Source organism: Engraulis encrasicolus, chromosome 21 (genome assembly GCF_034702125.1).
Source record: "Engraulis encrasicolus isolate BLACKSEA-1 chromosome 21, IST_EnEncr_1.0, whole genome shotgun sequence".
NCBI classification, from domain to species: Eukaryota; Metazoa; Chordata; class Actinopteri; order Clupeiformes; family Engraulidae; genus Engraulis; species Engraulis encrasicolus.
The window spans coordinates 11,626,372-11,647,970 of NC_085877.1; the positions used below are offsets into that span (position 1 = coordinate 11,626,372).

Consider the following 21,599-nt stretch of genomic DNA (forward strand, 5'->3'; position numbering starts at 1 on the left):
TCTGAAGTGGTGTGTTTTTTTTTCCTTTTTACATAGAACTTTACATAGAACTAATTCCTGCAGCTTTACTACTACAGATGCCACTAACCTAGAGGAAAATAGAAATATGACTATGGCCATATCACATATGAATTGTATGGTGTTACCCCTTGGAGACCCATTAAAAACATACAGTACATGGCTATTCAAATCTTATAAAATGTAATACAAGAGATGGACCATATAAGAATTGTATATTGTATACATTAATCATTGTATTAGATTTATGTACTGGTACTGTATATCTTTTCCCTATGGGTAGTCGGCCAAAAGTTATAGGCCTATATTTTGCATAATATGTAGAATATTCACAGCAGTACCAGTTTACTAAGATCACATTGGCATACAACAAGGGCCTATAGTCTCACAAACTTTTAGAAGTCAACACAAAGTTCACACACAACCATACATTTGTGTTAAATCATAGTGGAGGGGAATATTCAGAAATAGTCTAAACTGAAGCTCCCTGTCAGACACATCAAAGTGTAGACGATGCAAAGTGCAACCTAGAGTAAGCGTAAGCACCATGTTGTCCTATCTAATTGATAAGTCAAATGTAGACGGTAGACCACATGGTGGTGATACGCTTGTTTCCTCTGTTTGCATGACTATGTGTGATGTAAAACAAGGGTGATTATGGGGTTAGACTTTTCTTTTTCTTTTTTGCTGGTGTCCTGATTATATTGTAGGTCGTGTTTTCCATCCCTCATCACTGAAAAAAAAGTGCAGCTGGACTGCTGCAGGGGTGGGAAACCTTTTCATGCGAGGGGGCCACTTCAATTTTTCTGTAGTATGTAGTATGAACACAGACCACTATTTCCCCCTGCATTTTAGGCCTATATTGAAGGTGGCCACCTTCACAACAGGCCCCACCTTCACAAGGTCCCCCGAAAATGTAACTTAATTGCATTGCAAATGTAATCTCTAACATTTCTTCACAACACATGTCATATTGCATGTGGAACTGCATAACATTAAAATGATATCGGACAACCTCAAGGGCCTCGAGGGCCATTTCTGTGCATTCACTGCATTAATGTAAGCCCCACATAGCATGATAAAAACTGCAGGTGGATATGTTGTCTTTGGTCCAGAGAGAAGGGGGACCCAGAATTTGGGGTTATATTGCATTGCTTGCATGTATTGAGAGGGCCCTTTCACAGTGGTGTAGTCTACTTTTTAATGGTGGGTATACTGTATATTTGAGCATTTTTTGAAGTGGGTATACTGTATATATTTGTGCTATTCAAAACAATGGATCAATCAATTTTAAGTGGGTATACTGAAATTCCTGAAATTTAGAAGTGGGTATACTCCGTATACCCACGTTCTACGTAGACTACACCACTGCCCTTTCAGATGATTTTATCAGCAAACATGGACAACAAATATAACTTTCAACAGCTAGGGAGAAGGGCATCGTTAGGCTGCAGTTGGTTATACTGATCAACAGATGGCACTCAAAGACCTCTTGGTTTCCCACATTTTCAGTCAGAGCAAGCAACATGTTATATATGGAAGCTACCCAGCATAGGATTTGGCTTGTTGGGCACATATACAAGTTCTTAAATGTTGAACTGCAACATTTAAAGTTGCAGTTTGACATATTTAAAGATGACTAAAAGTGTTGACCAAGTGGTGTCACCAAGGTTGAAATTAAACCAAAAGGCCATGCCTTTACTGCGCTGAAAAAACCTTGGGAAAAGCATAGCTTTTTAATGGACACAAAATGGTAGGTCTGCACAAGTCTTATCATGAAAAGACCAGGCACTTTGTGTGTGTGTGTGTGTGTGTGTGTGTGTGTGTGTGTGTGTGTGTGTGTGTGTGTGTGTGTGTGTGTGTGTGTGTGTGTGTGTGTGTGTGTGTGTGTGTGTGTGTGAGTGTCGACTTTCTTTCTCACATGTGGTCTTTAGCAGCCGGAAGCCGAGAGAAAAAGTAAAAAAAGAAAAAGAAAATCTGAATCACCCCTTTAACCAGCAATAGAGTGAAAAGGTCAGGAAGCTAGCAGCAAACCCGAGGCAATAAAAGGTGCTTACGGCGGGCGGTTTGATGGGCCGTAATTGGCCTCAAAGATTCAATACACACAGGGTCCAGCAGTGACTTATGGTCAATTACCTGCAATGTCCTGCTCTCCCAGAGCCCTGTGTGTCTGTGAGAGTCTGCCCCTCGGATTCAATCAGCCCCACGCAGTGTTGCTAAGTACACAGGGCCCTGCTTAATTGCCCGATCTGCTTTCCGAGCCAGAAGGTCCGCCAAACACGCCTCTGTACCCACTTAGCGTGGCGAGCGGCTAGGCGGAGCGCAGATACCACCCAGATAAGAGGCCTTGCTGTGCTGTACACTTTATGGATCCCACGCACGCAAGACTATCTCTCTCTCTTTTGTTTGGTCTCTCTCTCTCTCTCTCTCTCTCTCCCTCTGTCTCTCTCTCTCTCTCTCACACACACACACGCACTCTCTCTTTCTCACACACACACACACACACACACACACACACACACACACACACACACACACACACACACACACACACACACACACACACACACTCTCTCTCTCACACACACACACACCTCTCTCTCAGCCTGCCAAAGCTATCCATCCATCCATCCATCCATCCATCCATCCATCCATCCATCCATCCATCCATCCAGCATTCATCCATCCATCCATCTAACCCCCCTCGCACTTATTTTTACTCGTTTAATGCCCCACTCCCTGCAAAACACCATGCCTTCTAAATGACACACACATCTCGCCATCACAGGGCAGAGCAGAGGATGGTGTGTGTGTGCAGGGGAGTTGACAGCGGGGACAAATGGGTCAGTTGCCCTGGGCCCAGGGAGAGGGGGGGGCAGAATTGGGTTTTCATTAGATTGTATGTATTGGATGGGGGGTCCTTTCAGATTACTTTGCTCTGGGCCCAGTAAAAGCTGTCAGCGGCCCTGTGTGTGTATGTGTGTGCACGTGTGCGCGCGCACATGTGTGTGTGTGTGTGTGCGTGCGTGCATATGTGTGTGTGTTTGTCTGCATGTGTGTGTGTGTGTTTGTGTGTGTGCGTGCGTGTGTTTGTGTGTGTGTGCATGTGTGTGTGTGTGTGCTGTGTGTGTTTGTTTGTGTGTGTGTGTGTGTGTGTGTGTGGAGGGGGGAGGTTGTCAAGCACTCAGTGCAGACCCATTTTCTTGTCTGAGACAAGAGCAGGACATTTTGTGAAAGTGTTTGCATAGTACTGTAATAGCGCTACAGTAACTGCACTCCTCATCCTGTCTATTGCATCCATCGTCTTGCCTATATCGCCAATTTAAGACATCTGCTGAGCCAATTGACAAAGAGCTAGATGTCACAATGAGATGTATTTATTATTATTATGCTTTAAAAAAACAAAAACAAAAACAAAAACAAGATGTGTTGTGACTCACAAAACATATCGCAACACCTTCAGTGCAAGCAAACTAGAAAAGCGTTAATGAAAAAGACATGGAGATGATGGTTTAGAAGAAGAAGAAGAAGAAGAAGGAGAAGAAGAAGAAGAAGAAGAAGAAGAAGAAGAAGAAGAAGAAGAAGAAGAAGAAGAAGAAGAGCAATAATGAAAAAATAAGAAAAGCAAAAATGAAACAAACGTTAAGCTGATGATGGTGGTGGTGGCGGTGGTGATGATGAAGAGGGAAATTATTGATTGCCACATATTTTTTATTCTAAACATGTTTATTTCAGATCATGTGAAGGTGTAAAACAAAACGTACTCTCCTTTAACCAACAGTTCTCATTGGCACAGATTCCCCCTAGATATAACGCTTTTAGCGTCATATACATTCTCTTGCATTGAATTCACACTTCTGAAAATAAAACGAGCACTGACAATAGAAAAAGCTCCTAATTGGTGTGAACTTCCACCCTTGAAAGACTGTTCTTCTGCATCACAGTCCCTTAATGTAAATTGCATGTAAATGATATAGGCTACAAGCAGTTGTCAGAGAAGAATTCAGCTAAAAACACTGTAGCATACTCTGCAGGTATAAGTTTTAGACCATTTGACAAACATTACATCATCTCTCTCAACACACATGCATCTCTCATTTGCATCCATTTGCCAATACAGCTAAATTCACTTTTAAATGTATCAACATTTAAACAAGACAAAACTCTAAAAATGTTAATACTTTCCCTCTAAACATCTAGATAGAGATTTTTCTTCATATATATATTGTTTTGTCTGTACAGTACAGAAAAAGGCATACAACAACACAGATGTAAAACAAAACAACAGACATTAGCACGGGAGAATACATTGATAACAACGGCTGCATAGTAAAAATAGTTTTGGACTATGCATGAAATAGAGAGCCATTAAGACCATACGTTTTTTTTTTTTTTTTACATTGACATGCTGGTTCCATCAGCAATAAAAAAGCAGCACTCAGTTTTCAGGCTCAATATACACCAATAAGGCAAGTATTGTTTGAAAGAAATAAAGTACATAACATTGGCACAATGCTTGTCATGCTTATACTGTGTAAGGAAATAACATGTAAAAGTTAAGGCAAGCTTGAACTGCCTGCAAGAATCTTTTTAATTCGTGATAGTTTAACTTCACAGTGGAATGTGTATGAATAGGGTGTATTGTAAAAATGTGAACTTTCTCAAAGAGCCTTCAGTTGCAGCGTCCAGGAACCTTAAAGTTCTCGGAAGAACCTTAAGGATCTGGGAAGAACCCAAAAGTTCCTCATAGAATCTCTAAGGGTTCTTCAACAGTAGCGTCCTCAGAAGGCGCTCAAAGAACCTTTGGGTTGAAGGGTTCTCTGACAAACCTTCAAGAAAACATCCGGGTTTAAGAACCGATTTGTCACATTTACCGGAAGGTTCCTCAGAGAACTGTTTGGGGTTCCTCCATAGTAGAAATCGAGGGGTTCCTCAATTAACCTTTTCAGGAACGGAACACCTCAGGGTTCATCCTGGGTTGTTGTCACATACACAGGTAAACCGGTATACCAATAAGTTCTTTCGAGAACTGTTAGGGGGTTCGTCCACGGTGGCAAACTGAATGCTCTCCGGGGGAACTTTTTTCAATCATTAATTTACAGTATACACCACATAGCATTGTGAAGTTCAACTGTGTCGACATAAAAAGTTCCATGCAGCCTGTTTTGCTTAATTTTCTGAAGTCATGTTCAATGCTTCACTTTTTACAGTATTGGTTTTATATTTACAGCCATAAAGCCATTTGATATTTCGTGCCTTTTCCCCATGAATAGAAAAGATATAATACCCTTCAAAGGATGTAAACCCACAAGATTGTACCTTTATTTCACATATTTTTCATTTCCACTCTTCTCTGTCTAGCTTATTTTTTTGCATGTGCACGGTCTTCACCAAAGTTACACCTTTAAAGACCCTCTGCCTTGTTTAGCTAGTTATGGACAGCCATTAAAGGTTGCTGCATATTTAAGCTATATATATATCAAGGGTTCAGATGCAAAACCCTCATTTGCAATGAATTAACAAAAAAATACACTGTATTTCTATACATTTAGTAAGCTAACAAATAAGTCTTGTTTTGTTTGGACATCACAAGATAACATTTACATGGCTTTTTGATTGAGATTACTTAGGGAAAAATATTATTTTAAAAAATATATATTTTTAATGGCTGTCAGAAGGTTTTGCATCTGACCTGCTCATATATGTAGCATTTGTAATTAGGGTCAGGCCGGAGACCTGTATGAGTTCAGCTCCACCTCCCCACTGAGGCAATGCAATTGGCCGTAGCTGAGCTGCCCCTGCTACACTATATATAGTCATAAAATGGCGGGAGAATATTGACCACTATGAATAAAGAAGGGTTGGCTCTTCCTTACAATATCCAATATAGACACTATATAGGCATTACAGTATAAGTTACAAAAAATATACATACAAGATATTGTTGTCCCTTCTAGACTGCATACGTTCCTTTTTCAGATACGTCAGGTTAATCTTTTCGATGTAAATATGGTTGACATACCGGTATATGTTTCCTTTAAATCCTGTAAATATTCCTACAACTTTTGTAACGATACAGCCCCTGAAGCTTTGTGGGGATAGACAGGGATTAACAGACCAGGTGTCTTTACCACCTGTTCAATTTTCTTTGTAAAGGGTGCATATGGCACTTCCATGTGTAAGGCCAAATAGAAAAATAAAATCAATCTCTAGAATAAAATATTGTGTGATCATAGAACACAGGTAGAAAAAAGGACCATTAAAACATGAAAACAAAAATATGTTAACAAGTCTTAAATAATAATACTTTGAAATACATTGGCACAAATTCCAGTTATCGCGCCCGTGTAATTATAGTGTTTGCAAATGGTAAACTTCACATTGAAAATGGACGTTTCCCCTTAGAAGACGGCCATGTTAGTGTCAGAGTGTGGTTGTCCGAGTTTACAGATGAACTGGCTACATTGGCTACACTGGTTAATGTTAGCCTACATCTGGGTAATAAAGTATCCCTGATCCACATTGTAAAGCACTGCAAGCCAGTTGAACGTAAAAAGTAAGTTCCCCTGCTGCCTTAAGTTTGTAACTTTCGTCAACTCGAGACTTAACTCAACTCGAGGCTTTCTCATGTTAACTTACAAACTTAAGGCTGCAAAGCAACTTCCTTTTTTACATTGAACTATCTGCAATTTTTTACAGTGTAATATTCTACTGAGGACAAATCTACAAGGAACGTTTCCCTCAGTAAGTTAAAAAATAACTATGTACTTTCAAATTCAAAGTCAAACTACAGACTGTAGGCCCAATACTACTACCTGCTGTACCAGACTAGCGTTAGCCTGTCATGCACTTCTCCTTCCCTTCTGTTCAAAAGTGCCTAAACGCAGTAACCCGACTCTCGTCAGATGGATTTCCTCCTTGGAAGGCCTTATCCAGTCGGGAAAACAGTGACAACACCAATAAAAGCCTTCAAAACTGTCCCATGTTCCTCTTTTAAATAATGGATATGTGTTAGATTCGGCAGCACAGTTGTAATCGTGTCGCCTTTGTTGTGTGAACGAAACAGCCACTTCTATGCAGAGCTATCCACGTTATTACCATGCCGACCAACCCCATCCATTTCAACGTTTGTCATGCACCCACAGCATTTCCTGTCTGCCAGTTCCTGTTAGGCTGCCCATAGCCCTTCTGAATGATTTAGCATTAGCAACTGCTACCAAAATAGTAAAGGTGCTGCTCTTGTAGTGGTGGATAATCAGGTGAATTTCAATGAAAATGGCCCGTTTACTTCTTGGCTGCCTTGATCAGGCCTATGTTCCAGATGGCTGTGGACTTCAGTGGAACTCTATGTGGAACTCCATCAGTCCTTTTTGCAACATATTTTGAAGCACATTTTCTCACGTCCAATTATTTATCTAGCGGTATTAATATGGCTTTGCATGCTTTTCCGTCAACAGAACGATTCTAGCTAATTAAAATGTCCCTATTTATATTGCATCTGTTTAATGTGCTAAGTGGTTTTCCAATAAACATTTTAGCAGAATAGAATGCATAGTATGTGAATAGAACGAAGGAAAGAGGGAATGCTATCCGTTAGGCACAAAATAAACTGTCGACATGTTTGAGAAATTGTTGGATCACTTGATATAGGTCCATTCACAGCTTCTGCACCCATGTGGCTTTCCTATGTTGCTATAAACCTTTTCCATCACCTTTATATCGAATTATCTTTCGCTAATCCACCTCTGCCACGCAAATTAAGTTCATGCAACAAAGTTGTTCCGTCATGTCTGTCGCATCTACTCTTAAATGGGCATCGTTTAAAACTAATTTATAATAACTTTGATGGAAAAAGCCCTAGTGAGAGTTAGGTTATCCACACAGATTATCGTTTTGTGCTTGCTTTGAGACAGTATCCCTCATGTCCACTGTGTCTGCATAAGAAGGCAGCAACCAGCGTAACCACAACATTCTTTTCAGATTAAGACCCAAGGTTTTTTTTTCAGAGTATAAAAAAAGCAATCATTCATTCGAGGCAATATGGTAATATTGAACATGAAAGCGTTTCACATGTCGAAAAAAATATGTTTTGCATTTTCACAATTCTCAAAGGGGGAAGAGAGAAATGCAACTATAACGATCCGGGCTCATGATCTGAATTTCTTGCCAGAATAATAGCTTGATTAAGAAAAGGTGTTCCTTTTGGTTTCCCCACAATAAAACCCCATAGCTTAGTGTCCTTGTTTATGAACGGAGAACTTTGAATGTCTTCAACAGTTGTGATTACAGCTGTGTTTGTGTCAGTGTGCTGTATGTTGTCGTCCATTTTTCCCAGAGTTATCCTATGATAGAGTGATATTAACGTCAACGTTAACGTTAGCCAACTCTCAGTGTTCTTTTACTAAACCGATAGTCTTTTGTTTATATAATTTGGAGGTTCGATGAAAAGGTTCCTTCATAATTCAATCTTCACAGAGAAGTTGTGTCATCATCACCTCTCAGAGTGTGTGTGTGTCTGTCTGTGTGTGTGCGCACGTTCGTGCATATGTGTGTGTGCGCTCGTGCATGTGTGTGTGTGTGTGTGTGTGTGTGTGTGTGTGTGTGTGTGTGTGTGTGTGTGTGTGTGTGTGTGTGTGTGTGTGTGTGTGTGTGTGTGTGTGTGTGTGAGTGAATGTGTGTGCATGAGTGGGGGTGTGTGCTTATGGGCACTTTGACAATGTCTACGTTTGCTGAGCATCTGGACTTTGTGCTATGTGCACCACTATGGTTGTGCACATGCTACCTGTATGTGTGTATTTGTGTGTGCATGCTTGCTTGCGTGCGTGTTCGTGTGTGTGTGTGTGTGTGTGTGTGTGTGTGTGTGTGTGTGTGTGTGTGTGTGTGTGTGTGTGTGTGTGTGTGTGTGTGTGTGTGTGTGTGTGTGTGTGTGTGAGAGAGAGAGCTGTCTTTTGAAACAGGGTTGTGTGGATTTTTCCCAGGCATCGTAATTTGATAGCGAAATACAATACGTTTTGCCAGCTGGCTCCAGAAACAACACTGCCTTGCTCCTCCTCTTAGCTTTTGGGCCTCTCTTTTTTCCTTCTACCATCTCAAACACCACTACATTGCTGCAGTGGTCCAAAAGGACAATTAGTGTCCCGGAAAACTTCTCTGAGCCTTCTTTGCCTTGTCCTCTCATGTGCCAGCGCCCAAACATTTCCTTTTGCGACTTTGGTTTGAAGCGAAATGAAGGTAGAAAAGAGACTTTTGCCAACCCCCGACTTTTGCCTGACCGACAATGACCGATCCACTCTGACTTATTTTCCTGTAGCCACCACCCCCCAGCATAGACAACAACACTGGGAGGTCGCGAGTTAGAGTTAGAGTTGATGGGTGAGCGAGCGATGCGGGGGGGGCATGCATAGAGGGCATGCATGCTCAGGGCATGAGGTTCCCCATCAGCTCTGGGGTCAGGTACCCCATGGGCATAGCTGGCATGGCGGGCAGGTGTTTGCCAGAGTTGGGGGGTGGCGACTGCTGTTGGTGGCTTGGAGGAAGAGGGATGGGGGAGGCCGCATTGAGCAGAAGGCTGTGCTGCGCGTCCACATCCTGCACTACGGTGTAGTCTGACACGGGAGGCATGGAGGAGGGCGTGGGGGTGGTTATGAAGGTGGGCATGGCGTCGGGGAGGCAGTAGGGGCTCTGGTAGTCCCCAGGCGTGGTGGTGGGGGTGGTGGTGGTGGAGGAGGCCAGGCACGAGGCTGGGTCTACTCCAGGAGGATGTTCGTCCTGCAGTGACAGAATTGGAACTGGGGAGGTCGTGTAGCCGCCTGGTGCCACCTATAGGATAGGAAACAGAGACAGCTCCCCAATCAATACTTCATTTATACTTTTTGTATTTCATTGATATTTCAATTGCATGTGTGTGTTTCTAATTGGGTAATTGCCCATACTGGGTCAATTACTACGGTACTATACTATTACTAACTATTACTACTGTCGACTACTACTACTACTACTTCTACTACTAAAACAGCAACTACTACAAATACTAGTACCAGTGTTGGGCAGTAATGCATTACAAAAGTAATCAATTACTGTAATGCATTGCTTTTTGCTGCAATGCAGTAATGGCAGGCATTACAGGGCAAACATCTGCAATATTTACTTAGTTGCAATGCTAAATAACTTAAGTTACAAATGCATTACAATGACCTGGATTTTAGTGGTATTCAGTGTGGTGGGTCAGAAACAAGCTATTTGTGAAACTGCTTTTTAGTCTGCATGCTGCCAAAACACCCCCTGGGTTGGAGGTGAGAAAGTCTTGTCTCATGAGCTTGATTCACACTGTAATAAATTGCCAGATCCATATTAAGGCCTCCAGTTCTTTTGGCGAAAGTCACTTAAGTAATGCAAAAGTAGTGTAATGCCATACATTTTAAATATTGTAATATTGTAGTGTAAGGGATTATTTTGAAAAGACATGTAATCAGTTATCAGTAATGTATTACAGTTTTTGAGTAACTTGCCCAACACTGACTAGAACTACAACTACTACTGCTGTTGCTGCTATGCTACTACACTACTATTACTACTGTTGCTGCTTCTTCTACTACTACTATGATGCACTATACTACGATTATTACTTCTATACCACTATTGCACTACTATACTACCACTATAACTATTATACTATTACTATTTCTACCACTACTATTACTGTTAGAACTACTACTACTACATATTAATATACCTACTACTACTTCTACAACTACACTACCACTATTGCTACACTATTACTACTACTACTACGTATTAATATAACTACTACTACTACTACTACTACTACTTCTACAACTACACTACCACTATTGCTACACTATTACTACTACTACTACGTATTAATATAACTACTACTACTACTACTACTACTACTTCTACAACTACACTACCACTATTGCTACACTATTACTACTACTACTACTACTGCTTCTACTACCTGCTGTGGTGGCTCGATGACTGGATCCTTGGCCACACTCTCCGACGCATAACCTCCATCTGGGTTCACCACCAGCAGGTGGAATTTCGGCGTCATCCCCCCCTCCACCTCCTTCTTCTCCTTCTCCTTAACTCTTCTTTTGTCCTCCTCCTCATTCATCTCCTGGTCCTTCTCGCTGTTCTTCTTGTTCTTGTCAGGGACGGAGGAGGAGGAGGAGGAAGAGGAGGTCTGGGATGCGAGGAGGGCGCCCGGAGAGAGCACCACTCCACCCGCCGGGGTCACGTCACTCACTTGGGCATAGAAGTCCATGGTGGCCCAGTTGGGCCCCGACACACCACCCGTACCACCTGTTACAATCTGTGGGGAGAAAAACTGGATAATGAGCCGACTGGAGGAAGGGACAGGTATGCTCACGTTCTATCCGCATGTGGAACACTTAACGTGTCACTGGAAAGACTTAAAGGGGTATGAGACTATTTTGCTTAACATGAAAAATAAGACACTTTACCACCTTTATAAACCCCAGCCAACAATTTTAACTGTATTAAGCCCCAAAATAGTGGCATACCCCTTTAACTACTATGGTAATACACCACCATGACATGAGACGGAGCCACAGAGACACACCTCTACCTGTTACGTTCTGTGTGGGGAAAATAAATATGGTAAATAAAGTGTTAAGTGCATGCACATCCCAACAAAAAATTGTTATGGGTTGGCGGATATTATTAAAAACCTGCACACCGTACAAGTTCCCTTACTGTCATTAATTTGGTGAAAACCAGCACAATGTTTTGACATTTCCACAAGGTCTTTGTCAGGTGTCTGTGGCAGATAAGAATATAACGGAGTATGCCAGCAGACTGGAGAAAGAGACAAACGCACATTGTTTACAATAAAGGGCACCTTAGAGTAAAAAAAGATCTACCTAAACTCTTAAAGGGACACTGTGTGAGCTTTTTAGATGTTTATTTCCAGAATTCATGCTGCCCATTCACTAATGTTACCTTTTTCATGAATACGTACCACCACCATCAAATTCTAAGTCTTCATTATGACTGGAAAAATTGCACTTTTCCTACATGAAAAGGGGGATCTTCTCCATGGTCCGCCATTTTGAATTTCCAAAAATAGCAATTTTTAGCTGCAAAAATGACTCTACTTGGACCATACTAGAAAATATTTGTTTATTACTTAGTAAACTTTCATGTAAAGATCAAATTTGGCAATATGCAGCCCAGTTTCAATGAGCAGCATAGTTGCAGTACCATTTTTGACCATTTCCTGTACAGTGTCCCTTTAACACATGACACCTGTTATAAATTTGCTGTTACCAGAATGGCACACAAGCGGAACATTATGAGACTACTCTGCTCTACAAAGCCAAAGTGCAGTAACTACATGTTTTGTCAAAATTGAGTTTAGACTGAAAATGACAGCGTCTTTATCTTGTGACAAAGCCTTATGGTCCTAAGGTGTTCCGTTTTCAAGACATTCCTATGTCAAATTTGCATGAACGAAAAAATACAACCCAATACCAAGGCTTTGAAGGCATTTTTCTCAGTTTCAATGTTGCTGTAGTTGCTGCACTTTGTCTTTGTCACCCAGTCACCCCTGCTTGCTCACCTGCGGTTGGCCCTGCTGCTGGGGCTGTCCACCTGGGTGCTCCGGCGTGCCTATACCTGAGGTCGGAGTCCCCCCACCGGGGCTCGGGTTGGTGCTGTTGGCCGAGTCGGTATGAGACACTGGATCATCATCACCACCACCACCACCCTCCCTAGCGCCCACCCTACCCAGCTTAGCCTGCTCCGCCTGGGGCAGCAGGGCCGCCGTCAGCAGGGCCTCCATGGGTAGCTCCGGATCGTAGCAACTCGCACGGCCAGAGTCGTCGTCCTTGAGACTGAGTGCGTGCGAGGAGCCCAGGCAGCCTTGACGGTGGCCGCCGTGACGCCCCCCGACGACATCACCGCCCCCGAGCAGGTGCTGCGTGTCCGAAGTGTCTGCCTTGTCGCCGGGGTCGTGCTCCGGATCGTCCACGTCCAACTCGATGAACTCCACCCAGCTCTCGTCTGGGAACATGTCGGGCTTATACATCATGTGCTGACTGCTCAGGATGAGGTTCAGGTCGTCCAGCTTCCCCTTCTGGAAAAGGCAGAAGAAGACGTGGAGGTAGATTTAGCACATGGTGGCGAGGTGGCGGTTGACAGAGAGAGACATGGAGTGAGAGACAGAAATGCTGACAGGGAGAGAAATGGGGCAGGAAGATAGAAAGACAAAGCAAAAGGCGGAGAGAGGGAGAGAGAGAGAGAGAGAGAGAGAGAGAGAGAGAGAGAGAGAGAGAGAGAGAGAGAGAGAGAGAGAAAAAAATACATTGGCAGAGTGGTATTAGGAGGAAAAAAACATAGATCATGTTTCATTTCTAATGCTGCACTTGCTTTGAATACTAGTGTGGGGGCGAAAGGCATATACAGTTGAGGACGATATTATTAGCCCCCCTCCTGAAATTTCTCTTGAGTTCTCAGTGAGAATGACCATTATTCACCGTTTCTGTTATTCTGGAAACAAATACACTGATGGAGATAATGTTCAATGAGTTGAATTTGGATTTTTCTATTGTTACGATGAGTTTAAACAAAAAAGGGCAAAAATGACAAGGACAAAATTATTAGCCCCCTGATCATTAATAGTCAATATGGCGCCATTTATTAACCAAGACTGACAACAGGCTCTGATAAGTTGCTACCTAGGTTGGCACATGCCCCACTAGGGATTTTGGCCCATTTCTTCACTGCAAAGTGTTCCAACTGGTCCAAATCGCATGGATGCTGAGCATAGACATTAACCAGAGACTCTCAGTGGGATTGAGGACTGGACTATGAGCGGGTGATTCCAATATCATGGTTTTAGTGTCCTTGAAGAACCTCTGAACTAATCTCAATGTATGCTTTGGGTTACAATGTTGTTGGAAGACCCAGCAATCCAGATTCAGACCCAGACTCCCTGTGTCTGAGGCTGAATAACAGACTAAACTTGATGCCCTTCCACTATGTGTAACTGTGGAAACTGCTTAGCCTCATTAGACCAAAGAAGCATTGGACACCTGCCTAGATGATTGTTATTGACCTGGCCTCACCTGGAGGTTCCCCCCCCAAGAAAGACAGTTGTTAGGGCTTGTCATCATATTGGGCTTTGGGGCCATCATCACAGAAGAACCCCTTTACTAAAGGCAGTGCATATCAGAGTGTTATTGAGCTTTGCCTGTGAACATTTGAAAGTCAAAAATGAGTTTTGAACATCTCTGCTTTCATCTGATGATATTCAATTGCACCTGCTTTGATGCATGAATTCTGCTTCTGTCAGGTGAAGAAAGGGATAGGCCTTGAATCGTTATAAGATGGTTTCCACAATTAAACATGGTTGTGGATGCATCATTCTGTGGCAGCCTCAGCCACAGGAAACCTTGTTTGGGTGTACGGCACCATAAAAACTGAAAATTATGATAGAATGTGGAAAGTGACCTTGCAAAAATATGCTCATAGAGGGAGTTAAGATCTTCACTGGATCTTTCAATAAGATAATAACCCAAAACTTGCATCCAAAATAGTTCAAATGTTCTTCAAGGATACTAAAACCATGGTCATGGAGTGGTTCAGACCTCAATCCTTTAGATAGTATTTGAAGAGTGCTGAAAATGAATGTCCATCCTCAACATCCATGCAATTTGGACCAGCTTAACTATTTGCAATGAAAAAAATGGGTCAAAATCCCTGGTAGGACATGTGCCAACATATTTAACAACTAATCAAAGTGCCTGGTGTCAATTTTTGTTCATAAATGGCACTGTATTGACTATTAATGATAAAGGGGCTAATAATTTTGTCCTTGCCATTTTTACGCTTTTTTGTTTAAACTCATTGTGAAAATGGAAAAGTCCAAATTTAACTTATTGGATACTATCTCCATGGTGTATTTGTTTCCAGAATAACATACATTTATTAATAATGATCATTCTCAATGATCAATGAAGAGATATATCTAATTTCAGGAGGGGGGCTAATAATATCGTCCTCAACTGTAACACCAGCCATTCATCAAAATAGCAGTTCATTATTTGAGGAACTGCCTGTGCTTTCCCGGCTCATGATATGAAATGTCAAGTGTTTTATTTAGCTAATCATTTCTACCATATGCTTGGTTTGCTTACCAAACTGATACAGTAACCTGACTTGCGTAAACATCGATGTGCAATACTGCAAGCAAGCATACGAACACATACACACACATGTACACATGCACACACACACACACACACACACACACACACACACAAACACAAAATCATCAGCAAGCATTCAACCACTGTACTTTACCTTCAATAGTTCATTGTCAATTCCTTTAATTTTGGGAGCAGGAACTGGGGGCAACAAAATGACCATGAGCCTGTGAAAACACAAATAATGCAGGAAATCAGTTATCTACGAGACTAAGCAGACACATACTGTACAGTACAGGTCTCTCTCATACACACGCACATGTGCACGCAGACGCGCATGCACGCACATGCACGCACATGCACACACTCACACACGCGCACGCAAGAAAAGTGAAGTAAGTGTAGTTCACTTGAAGTGCGTGGCTGAGTCAGAGACGGTCTATTATAGAATTAAAAGAATCTTTGGTAACACTTTCTATGAAGCCCATATCTATAGCGCATTATGAGCGCATTTATAACAAATTATAATGTACATTATAATTACTTACAAAGCATTACGACTACACCGATGATGTTTCATGATGGTTTATGTTAACAGTAATGCATAACCATGAATGTAGCTTATAATACTTTATAAATCGAAGGGTATTATGAGTGCTCATGACAGGATATAAACTACAGGCTGTCTGATGGGGCTTACAGTACATTATGATGCATTATAGATGTGCGTTATACAGTGCATTATAGATGCATCCATATGAACTTCACTTTACTTAGAGCACACGTTGACGACTTATGATCTCACATGAAACATTATAGCATCATATGAGCCTTTATGACATTTTATCATCCAGGTCTGTGCATAGAGGGGTTTAGGTACTCATAATGTACTATAAGCCCCATCAGGCAGCCTGTAGTTTATAGCCAGTCATGAGGACTCATGACACCCTTGGATTTATAAAGCATTATAAGCTAGATTCATAGTTATTCATAACTGTTAATATAAAGCATCATGAAGCAGTAGGAGTGTAGTCATAATACGTTGTAAGTAATTATAATATGCGTAATAATTTGTTATAAATGCGCTTATAATGTTGGCTTTAAGTAAAGTGTTACCGAATCTTTCGTTGAGTTCACAGTTGAGTTGGGTTCCCAGTGTTTGAGGTCAGGGTTTGAGGCCTACACACAAGCCTTTTCATGTATGAAAGGTGCAATTTTCCCAGTCATAATGAATACTTATTTTTGGGAGAGCATGACACCCCAATGCTGAAGATGGCTTCGGCAGAAATGTCTGTCTGTTGTGCTTTACCAATAAACCACCATAAAATTCATACCTAAGAGTGCAGCTTTTGATTTTGAATATAACATGTTTGGGAGTAAATCCGATTAAGAACAGTCAATAATTAATCGGAGTTGCGTCTTAACATGTCTTAACATGCTTCCATTTTTCCATGCTTCCATCTACTCATGATTTTCAGTTTCCTGTAACTACAGTAGCTCTGACTGGTACATTTGGCATCACAAGTTGCCAAGCAACCAATGGGGTCACTTTGAAGTGGAGTCCTAAACGCCATTTGCTTAATTTAGCAAATTAATTCAGCAAGTTAATTTACTTGTCTGTCAAAATTCACCGTCTTCCCCCATTGTCTTCTTATGACCGAATAGAATCTCCACTATTTTGTCTGTCTGTCTGTCTGTCGGTCGGTCTGTCTGTCTCTCGCCATTACCTTTGTTGCTGAGTAAAGATGATGAGCATGAGTAGGATCACCATGCCGACCACGCCGAACACCATCAACACCGTCATGGGGAAGGTTGCATCTGTGGAGAGAGAGAGAGAGAGAGAGAGAGAGAGAGAGAGAGAGAGAGAGAGAGAGAGAGAGAGAGAGAGAGAGAGAGAGAGAGAGAGAGAGCAAATTATATCAGTTCTTGAAGTACTTCTCTCATACCCGCACCCCTTATAATAGACATGGTGAGTTAAACACAGGCATGTTCTCTGTCTCTCTCTCCCTCTCCCTCTCCCTCTCTCTGTCTCTGTCTCTGTCTCTGTCTCGCTCTCTCTTTCTCTCTCTCTCTCTCTCTCTCTCTCTCTCTCTCTCTCTCTCTCTCTCTCTCTCTCTCTCTCTCTCTCTCTCTCTCTCTCTCTCTCTCTCTCTCACAAGGACACACACAGTTTACTTCTTTATCTGTGCCCACAATTCAAAATTAAGTTTCCATAGACACAAATTTACCAGTAGCAAAGATACTCAGACATGAACTAGATAAGTGGCACCACAGTGATCAATAGTCCATGAGGTAAAAGTCTCAAGGATATACACAGACACACACAGACACACAGACACACACACACACACGCACACACACACACACACACACACACACACACACACACACACACACACACACACACACACACACACAAACATACACACACACTGGTAAAAAAAAACTACTTTTTTCTATCAACCTTTTTTTTCATAGCTAAGATTGTTTTTCTGGTTTGAGGTATTTCCTTAATAAGGTCTTGGCTTAAGAGAACAGAACATGGCCGTCTTTTAATTAATATCCAAATTCATCACTTCATGACAGAGTAAATTAACACACTGCAGCAACCCCATAAGATGACAGTAATTGAGTACTGCTGATATACTACTTTGACCCCAAAGCAATCTGCATATAAAATCCTCAATAACCACCGAATGACAGACAAAAATGTGTCAATGTAGAAATGCTCTACTAAAGAATTACAAAAAAGGATGTACCTTACAGTACCAAAGAAAAAATGCAAACATAGAATTGCTCTATAAAAGAACTACAGAAAATACACAACAACAAGGTAAAAATGGAATGGCTTTATAAAAAAGCAACGGAAAATACTGAAAATACTAGTCATTAAATTCTTCTAAATTCTACTAGCAATTGTGCTAAACCATCTGATCATGACGATTCAGCATTAAATGAAAAAGGAGTGTATTTCTTCTAAGCAGGCTAACTCACAGTGAAGCTGAAATGTATTTGTGCCCCATTGACAAATAGCCCTCATGGTGGAGAAAGCTTTCACGTGATTAACATTGTGCAGTGAAGGGGTTCAATTCAATTGTTGGAGGATGTGGTAATGCCTAAACACATATTCATGATGGATCGTAGCCTTGTACACAGTGTTAATACCAATACATTCAGCTCTTGTATGCAACTATTTTCTTCCTTTCTCGCCATAGTGCTTATTTTGTTACAATTGTTCAACATTCACATTTTTACATTATGTGTATTTCTTTTATCCTGCACCTTTTTGCATGGTTTATTTATACATTTTCTTCATACAAAAGTAAATAATTTAACACATTTCACTAACCACTAATGGCTCTCAAATATTCTCTGAACGTAATGGCAATGTTGAGATGTTCTGAAGCCTTACCTTTGCTGAGTATATCAGCCACGCGCACAATGATGGTGTCAGTGAACTCCCCGAACTCATAAGTGCGCATCCTGCAGCGCACACGAACCTCGTAGGTCTTGTCCGTCTGTAAACTGTAGATGGGCTGGTAAGTATAAGTGTCCTGGTCAATCTGTGGAGAGGATATGAAAATGATGACCAGAGGTGTCAAAAGTAAAATAGAAATACAGTAAAAAAAAAAAAAAAAAACCTCCCTACAGTTTCCTTCCAACACAAGCGATTTCACTGAGTAACTGGGCTACAGTTACTGACCAATGTACCTGGGTCATTCTTTAATTAGAGTATTAGAGTAACATTTTAGTTAACATTTCATTTTTCTGATTTTTTTGTTCAATAAATAACATGGATGTTTCCATGGTATACACCCTTGAGTGTCCAAACTAACTACGGTAATGCCTGAGCTTAACACAGTGAGTATCAAGTACGTATTGAGTACCAAATGGTAAAAATAAGTTTTTACGTTTAAATGTTACATTTCTAATCTACTCCCTCCAATGCACAATATGTGTGTTTTTGGGTGGTCTGTGAGTATACATGACAAAAATGGCTGACAAAAGCTTGTGTCATGATTTAGACATTTTAATCACATTTTAAATGTCCAAATTGTCTACAGGGCTTTATAGTGTGTCTTTACATAACCGATTAAGATTTGGGCATTACCATTTCTGTGACAACAAGGTTATAACAGCGGCTTTGCGGTAAGGGGTTAAACATTAAGTAGACTCTTGTACTGGACCTCCGTTCTAACCCTAAAACTGGACTGACAGTGGACTTTTGGTTGGAACCTGTTTTGAGTGAGTGATCACAGTTTCAGACATTGGAATGTCCCATTTCAGTTGAGTCTAAGTGTCAGTTTGGTCCGTCAGTAAACAGCTGAACGCAACGTCTTGGAAACAAACCGAAGAGACAATTTCTTTTCATGTTTCAACTTCCATACTGTGACTGGCCAGAACTATTATTCTGCACCTTTAAAACATACCCCAATAATACTGAATAATAAACGTAGCCCTAGTTTCCACTTCAGACTTTTCTCTCTGGCGCTTGTGATTCACAGAGTCCTTTTTACCACTCCTAAATTTACGGCCTTGAGAAAGGTCGAGGTATCATCTGACCTCAGTAAACATCTTCCGTCTCCCCTGACATGCGGTCAATAGCCGTTACATAGAAAATGGCAGCGGACAGGCATATGCTATGCATGTGACCAAGGAAGGCCGATTGGGACGAAATCTTGTCAAAACAATAAAACTTCTTGGCAGTGTGTGGCACTTCTTTTTTGTCTCTCTGAAGTTTGACGTTTCTCTAGTCGCCAGTACCTTTTCTTCTGACGTGCATAACAAAACAGAAGTTTACTAGCCTTCTGAGGGTATGAAGAGGATAAGGTCAGAAAATAACAATCAACTGTAGGTCTGTAAATATATGGCATTAAAAACGTTCCAAGATATATCAATAGTGGAAACAATTTGTTTTTAAATGGTGTTGAAATCTTTGGGTTTAAAAATACATCTGGTGAAAGATGATATACATAGGTCATGGTAATTAGTTGCAGATAACAGGCAAATAAATCACGTTTGTGAAAGTGAGTGGTTGTAGACATTTGAAACAAAGTTTCTCGCCATCCGTTTATTTTCGCTTAATTCGGGTATTCTAATATATTATATACCACTATGACAATAGTGGTTTATTAATTGAGGTTTATTCATTATTATTACGGTTATTAGTATGATAACTTGTATGGATTTATGACTGATCTGACGCCAATTAAATATATGAGGTTAGAAAATGCTGCACTGTATGCAAAGGTAAGTAAGTATGTTAAACTATTAGGCCACTATGTTGTGTGAGTTTTATGTGTCACTGTGCTTCATGGAAAATGCAATACTGCACGGTACGTTTGGGGTCAGACATGTTTGAGGAACTTACTATGACCCAGAAATACCTCAGCATCAGCATAGGATTAAATACTTCCATTCAATTTTTGTGTTTAAACCACTAATTATCTTTGTGAAAACCACAAACCATTTAAATGATTCTGCACGTACGCACGCTGACAGATAAACACGTACTGTAGAGTACATGTACTCAGGCATGCATATGTCTGCAAACAAACACATGAACGGTCAGACCCATTGTATATATGCAGTGCTATGTTCCCAAAAATCCTTGTAGAAACACAAACATAGACCAGCTCTCAGGAACCGCCTGACTCAGACACTTTCACACGCACACACGCACACGTGTGCACGCACACACACACACACACACAGTCACACACACACACAAACACCCTCCCATCACCACACACACACACACACGCACAAAACCCCCACCACCACCATACACACACGCACATACACACGCATACGTACACAAACACACACACACACACACACACACACACACACACACACACACACACACACACACACACACACACACACACACACACACACACACACACACACAAAACTACCCCCCCCACACACACACACACTCTCACAAACACCCTCCATCACACAGACGCACACATACACACAAACTCCCTCCCACCATACACACACACACAGAAGCACCCTCCCACCACTACCACCACACACACACACACACACACACACACACACACACACACACACACACACACACACACACACACTCACACACACACACACACACACACACTCTTACTCACCACGTCCCAGTGCGAGCTGTTCACCAGTCGGTACTGGACCTGATAGGTCAGACTGATCCAGCCCATGGCGATGGCGGCGGTGGGGGGCGGCTCCCAGCGCACCATGATGTCAAAGAGGAGCCCAGAGCGGCTTATGTTCTGCAGGGTCCAGTTCAAATTGATGGGGGGGTCCGGTTTGACTGGTGAGGGCGAGAGAGGTTTAAAAAGTCCTTTATTGGACCAAAAGATTCAGATTTTTACAAAGCCTTCAAAA

General features: G+C 41.5%; 1 protein-coding gene across 1 annotated transcript in view; it reads right to left on the reverse strand.

Moving 5' to 3' along the window:
* Positions 1-3,725: 3,725 nt before the first annotated feature.
* Positions 3,726-21,599, reverse strand: part of ghra (growth hormone receptor a) — a 74,584-nt gene continuing 56,710 nt past the window's right edge. Inside the window, exons 5-11 of the mRNA XM_063187608.1 lie at positions 21,347-21,525; positions 18,622-18,772; positions 16,937-17,027; positions 15,367-15,436; positions 12,623-13,138; positions 10,997-11,353; positions 3,726-9,837 (exon numbers count right to left, since the gene is read on the reverse strand). Of these exons, the coding sequence (XP_063043678.1) occupies positions 9,436-9,837; positions 10,997-11,353; positions 12,623-13,138; positions 15,367-15,436; positions 16,937-17,027; positions 18,622-18,772; positions 21,347-21,525 (1,766 nt within the window). The 3' untranslated portion in view covers positions 3,726-9,435. The remainder of the gene's footprint in view (positions 9,838-10,996; positions 11,354-12,622; positions 13,139-15,366; positions 15,437-16,936; positions 17,028-18,621; positions 18,773-21,346; positions 21,526-21,599) is intronic.